This window comes from Diabrotica undecimpunctata, chromosome 8, assembly GCF_040954645.1.
Source record: "Diabrotica undecimpunctata isolate CICGRU chromosome 8, icDiaUnde3, whole genome shotgun sequence".
In the NCBI taxonomy this organism is placed as follows: domain Eukaryota; kingdom Metazoa; phylum Arthropoda; class Insecta; order Coleoptera; family Chrysomelidae; genus Diabrotica; species Diabrotica undecimpunctata.
The window spans coordinates 128,558,510-128,564,559 of record NC_092810.1 but is presented as its reverse complement, the minus strand read 5'-3'; the positions used below and the strand labels follow the sequence as shown (position 1 = coordinate 128,564,559).

Sequence of the window (6,050 nt, the reverse complement as noted above, 5' to 3'; positions counted from 1 at the left end):
CGCGCGTCTCGTGTGAAAAGCTCCATTTGAGTCTATGTAATATCTGCATCTCGGATACGCGTATCTCGGATACAGTATCCTCGTCTGAAAGGGGGCTTACAGGTATAATATTACACCAATTGCACTAACCAGACAAATATTTTTATTATAATAGTTGATAGGTAGTAAATGTGTGAAGCGACGGGACGTATAACCCATATGCATTTTATTGTTTAACGTTCATAAAAGATAATTGTATTAAGTAATAGTAAATGAAATGTAAAAATACAATACGATACAAGGAAATATACATCTATAACATTAACCTACGTTTATTATATTGTTCTGAAGACATTTTCTTGTAGCATGTTAAAGCAATTACCATTTTAATGCGAATAAACCACAATTGAAGTTTAAAATAAGTTTGTTGACATTTCAATTTCAACCAACAACTATAACATTAATTAAGTTAGAGAATACACAAAATAAGTATATATTATACCTAATGTAAATTAAGTGAAAACTAATATTAATTAAATGAGAAAATTGACATAATATTCAATATATTGAGACTCAGTGACATTGGTTTTAAACAGTCTGATGGGAATCAGTGTTTAATTAATTAATAGGTATAGAGTTTGTAAATTTAAGATAAAAAGTTTTTATCAACTTATTATATAACAGAGTTATGTAGGTACCTACAACTTCTTCCAATTATTTGGAATTATTTCCTACCTTACTACCAAAGGCTCTTCTAATGTAGATAATTCTGTACATCACCACCACTCTCAAGGGACTTATTTACTCAAATATGGGAGGTCTCTCTCTGACTCTGACATTGTAATATTATAATTATTATTGTATTATTTTATTAATAATTATTGTTTTGCTGTAGGTAATAATCTGGCAACACCGCATAAGATAACTATCACTTGTAAAACTGATTACTGATCAGCTGTAGTATGAGTCAGACGTAAACTCTTTGCGCCGGCGGTTTGTTTTGAACAGATTTTAAATAAATTTGTAAACACTAACCAACTTTAATGAATATACACATTAATTGAAGTTTTATGAATTATAACTAGATATTTTAAAACCTTTCCGAGTGCGAGCGATAGCGTTTTATCGATTTATATTACGAGGAGAGATGACACACACATTTTGAAGAAAATCAATAATACAACTACCATGAACTAAAACTACATAATAAAGTAGTAATTTAACTAAATATGTTGCCGGACCCAGAAGATTTTAATAATATATTTCATGAAGCTTATAAAGTTCTTCCAGAACATGCGAAGTAAGTAGTACCTATTTTATTTTTAGTACTTACTGAATAGGTACCTCCCGTCAATGTGCGCAATTTTTAATCTGCTTTAAATTCCATGTAATTAAATATTTGTCTGAAAATAGAAATAAACCAATCAATACCTTTATTGTAGGTATACCTAATTTTATAAAAAATATTTTAACTTCTAATAATTTTCAATAGCAATTTTAAATTTATTTATACTGCATTTCTTAATATCTTATAGTAAGGTAAACCGACCAAATAAGCCCAGCTAAGGAATATTTGACTTAAGACGTAAATATTAAGGAAACGAAATAATAGAGAAAATGAATTTACTTAAAGTATATCTGATAGCTTGATGTTTTCTTTATAAAAATAATTAATAAAAAAATAAAAAATGTGTTTTTTATTTGCCAAAAAAAAATTGTTTTCACTAAAATGCAAAAAAAACTTTAATTCCGGCCTATTTTGGAAAATTAGTGGTAATTCTAATAACATAAAATACAGAAGGATAAAAACATAATTTTTATATAGAAGAGGCATAGAATAACTAAATAATATAAAAAGATGTAATACGTAATGCATTTTGAACCAAAAAAAAACAACAAAAAATACTTTCATACGTTACTTAGCAACAGTATTTTTTTATTTATTGTATGAGAGCATAGAGCTACGAAAGACCTACAAATTATTTATCACAGGTACAGAAAAGGACCCCTTTTATTAAAGTACGGAGGCTGTTTTTTAATTAAACAATTTTCTCTGGATCATACCAAATAACATAATAGGTCTCTGGCCATCTCCAATAATATCCTATTTTTTTGATAGCTTTGATTTTGAATTTATCTTCTGTTATTTCTTCTAACACTTCTAGAAAAAGTTTCTCCTCTTAAACTACAATGGCGTTCTGACCTAGCTCTTAGTCGCCCACCTCTAAATCCATAGAATTGTTACCTATCGGCTCTCTAGTTCTTTCACCTGTTTTTCTGCCAGAACCAACATTTATGTTTAAAATTTCAACAACCGAGCTAAAGAGATCCTCAAAACTCCTTGTACTAGGTTTGAATTCTTTCCTATTCTGGTTAATCCTCTTGTAGAACTTTCGCGTTTCTGATTGTACCTTACAGTTCTCTAGTTCGTTTAGTTGGCTCTCTATATGCTCTTTTTTCTTTTTTTTAAGTATTCGTTTTTCTTCTCGTCTCAGCTGCCTATACTCTTCCTCTGTTTGTCTCGTTCTTCGCCCTTGGAGTCTTCTGTATGCTTGATTTTTTTTGCGTTGCTTGTGCGCATTCCTCATCGTACCAGTCTATTAATTTTTTCTATCATCTACCAGACCTTAATTTTTTACATTTTTGCTTTCCGATAACTTCAGTTGCCACTTCTTCCAATATGGCTCTACACTGCCTCCAATAGTTGTTAATATCTTCAACTATAACATCCGTGCAGCCTTTCAGCTTGTTTTCGAGACTTTCCTCGTATCTCTTAGCTATCTCAGGGTTCTTCAACGCTTCTACTTTAAACCTTTCCTCTTTAACTCCTTTTTCTTTCTGTGCATTGGAGATTCTAGCTCTTAGTTTAGTTTGTAATAGGTAATGGTCCGTGTCTATGTTCGCCCCGCGTCTTGCACGTACGTCTATCACGTCGCTGAAGTGTCCACCACATGGTCGATTTCGTTTACTGTATTCCCATCTGGACTTCTCCATGTTCCCTTATGTATATATTTGTGCCTGAAGCATGTGCTGGCAATCACCATGTTCATTGAGGGGGCTAAGTGTATTAGTCGAGTTCCGTTGTTGTTTGACTCTTCATGTAAACTGTGAATTCCAATGGTTGGCATATCTTTGCTTCCTATCTTTGCATTAAAATCTCCTATTAAGATCTTTACTTCATTTCTAGGACAATGTTGTATGATATTTTCCAGTTGTTCATAAAATTGTTCTTTTTCTTTATCCTACTTCTCCTCAGTTGGTGCATGGGCATTTATTATTGAATATTTAAAGAATTTTCCTCTGATTCTTAGTGTGCATAATCTTTCGTTGAGAGGTTGGAAGTCTATTATAAGGTGCTTTACTCTTTTGTTAACTATGAATCCCGTTCCTATTATAGTATATTAGCTGATTATATTTGTAAATATTTTTCTATATATGACCTTCCTTCGTTAATTATATAATATTTATGTTTGTCTTTTCAGCTTTTCGTGTATGTCTGGTAGTACTTTTTTAAGCACGTTTAGTCGTTTCCATTTTATCACCAACACTTTTGTTTTTATGTATATAAAAGTTTTTATCTGTATATGCTTTTTGAAATATTTTTGTCTTTTTTAGAAAGCGCCTGGAATGGAAACGCCTGAAAAAGAAGTCCGTAAAAGCCCGTTACAAACAGAAAAATAAATTCGATTCGCAATGTGAAAATGACCTGCAACTGGCACCTGAAATTGAACTTCCCGGAAATGCTTCTGCTTTTGCTGTATTTGCCTCAATACGTTTGGCAGTGCTGGATAGATGGATGAAACAAGCTAGTCAAGAATACCTAAACAGTAGCTGCAGCGCTCCTACTCAAGATCAAAGTGAAATCGAAAGCGACACTGAAGATAATTCCCAAAGTACTTGTTATACTGCAATTAAAGTATCTAAAATAGTTGGTCTTGGTTTAAGATCCGTCTTTGAGTTAATCAAAGAAAGTCGCATTACACACCCAGTATTGTGCACGAAAGCATTAACTGCTTTGTTAGATGTGCTGCAAGGACAAGCTCCGGAAGCTTTGAAATGTGAGCCACCAGACGTAATCGACTCACTTTTTGAATTATTGTTAGACTTAGCTACTCTCCATGGTCCTGAAAGCTTCGTCCCAAATGACGGAAGTCACTTTACAGCAGTAGCATGTGCTTGTTTATTATCACTGGTTGTCGTCAAAGGAGACACTGGAAAATACCTTTCTGCATCTGCAGCTTTATTGATGTGCCCCAGGGCTTTATCTCTGCAGAATATTCAGGTATGTGGTATTAAAATTACTTTATTTATTATTTTTTTATTGGTGACCTTCTCAGATCTACTGCTAAAATTTTTAAAGTAAATTCCAGGTCGAAAGTGTTTTGAGTAAGTTTAAAATAATAGTTGGTCGTAGATGAATATTTGTATAGATTCATAATATATTATCGTGAGAAAAAGATTTTATTTCATGTTAACAAAAAAAGGAAAGGTGGTAAATGTAATAAAAATAGCAAAAATTAGGAAAAAATTGTCGGTTCAGATGAAATACTTTTGTAAGTTATAAAATTTATTTGAACTACTGTAATAGCAGTTTTGACTAATCTTTTCAAAGCTATATGCACATGTGCATCAAGAGGCAACTAGAATTGACATATAGATATATAGATATAGATATATAGATAAACTTACCGCCTTATGTTGTTTTGCTCACTCGGTATGTGGCACAGAAGTGAAATAATCTCGAGGTTATTTCTTAGTACTAAAAACTCGCTCTAATAAGGGTTAAACACAAAAAACCGTTTCGAATCAACAAGGTTGCTTCAATTTGGGTGGTTTTTCAAGACCTTTTTTCAAGATCTTTGTGAATATCTTGTATATGATTGGTAGTAGACTTATAGGTCTGTAGTTTTGATATCCTCTTTGCTACCTTTCTTATGGATGAGAATTATGTTTTCTGTATTTCAGTGGTCTGGTATGCATATCGATCTTAGTCAGTTCGTAAATATGCCTGCTAAGATTTTCAATGTTTTATTGCCAGTGTACTTAAGCAGTTCCACTGTTATACCATCTATTCCAGCTGCTTTACCGCTTTTCATTTTTGTAATTGTTGATTCTACTTTTTTCGGAAGGACTTCTTGTACATTTTCTTGGTTATTTATTATGTCTTCAAGTGTATCAGTGGCTTTGTAAAGTTCGCTGTAAAAATTTACTCACGAGTTGTATTATTTCATTTCTGTCTATAATTCTGTTGTTTTCTTATAGTTTTTCCTATTTTCGATTGCATTTTCTACCAGTCTTTTATTGTATTTTCTTATGTCTTCCTTTATACTTTTCCTTATTGTCTTACATAGTTCTATGTATTGTATTCTCTGTATATTGCTACTTACTTTCATTTCCCTTCTTTGTTTTAGCATTATTTTAGTTTTATCAGAGAGTTTACTATGTTCATTTTGTTTTTGCGGGCCTCCGATTTCTTTGGTACTTTGGCATCCTTGATGATTTCCATTAATTGAGAGTTGTCGATTTGGTCATGTAATCTTTCATCCATTGTCCTTTGGTAGTGATCTGAGTTTTCTTTTAGATTGTTAATAGTTATACCAGTTACTCTTGGTTTTGTGATTAATTTGATCCTTTTTAGTTTCAAATCTAGAGCAATTTTTACTCTGATTAGTCTATGGTCATATTTATTGTAGCAATCTTGTTGCTTAGAATGAAGTCAATTTCGTTCTTAGTGATTCCATTTGGTGCTACCCAAATCCATTTTCTGTTCGATTTTTTCTTAAACAATGTATTTGCCATTGGCATGTTTTCGTAGTGTGCAAACTGAACCAGTCTTTCTTCCCTCTCATTTCTATCACCGACTCCATACTTTCCTACGACTTGTTCCTTGTCGTATCTTTTTCCCACTTTGGCATTTAAGTCATAAATTAAATACTTGAAGTGACTTTTATTGTTATTTAATGCTTCATTTATGTTACTGTAGAGTTCCTCTATTTCTTCGTCAGTGTAAGTAATCGTTGGGGCGTATATTTGTATAATTTGTATATTGTATCTTTATGATAGTTGTAAGA

At 32.1% G+C, this 6,050-nt stretch overlaps 1 protein-coding gene across 2 annotated transcripts in view; it reads left to right on the top strand.

The window, feature by feature from the left end:
- The first annotated feature begins 950 nt into the window (after positions 1 to 950).
- Positions 951 to 6,050, top strand: part of hiw (MYC binding protein highwire) — a 415,280-nt gene continuing 410,180 nt past the window's right edge. For both annotated transcript variants that reach the window (XM_072541008.1, XM_072541007.1), the window contains exons 1-2: positions 951 to 1,279; positions 3,595 to 4,261. In XM_072541008.1, coding sequence (XP_072397109.1) covers positions 1,209 to 1,279; positions 3,595 to 4,261 — 738 coding nt within the window. In that variant the 5' untranslated portion in view covers positions 951 to 1,208. The remainder of the gene's footprint in view (positions 1,280 to 3,594; positions 4,262 to 6,050) is intronic.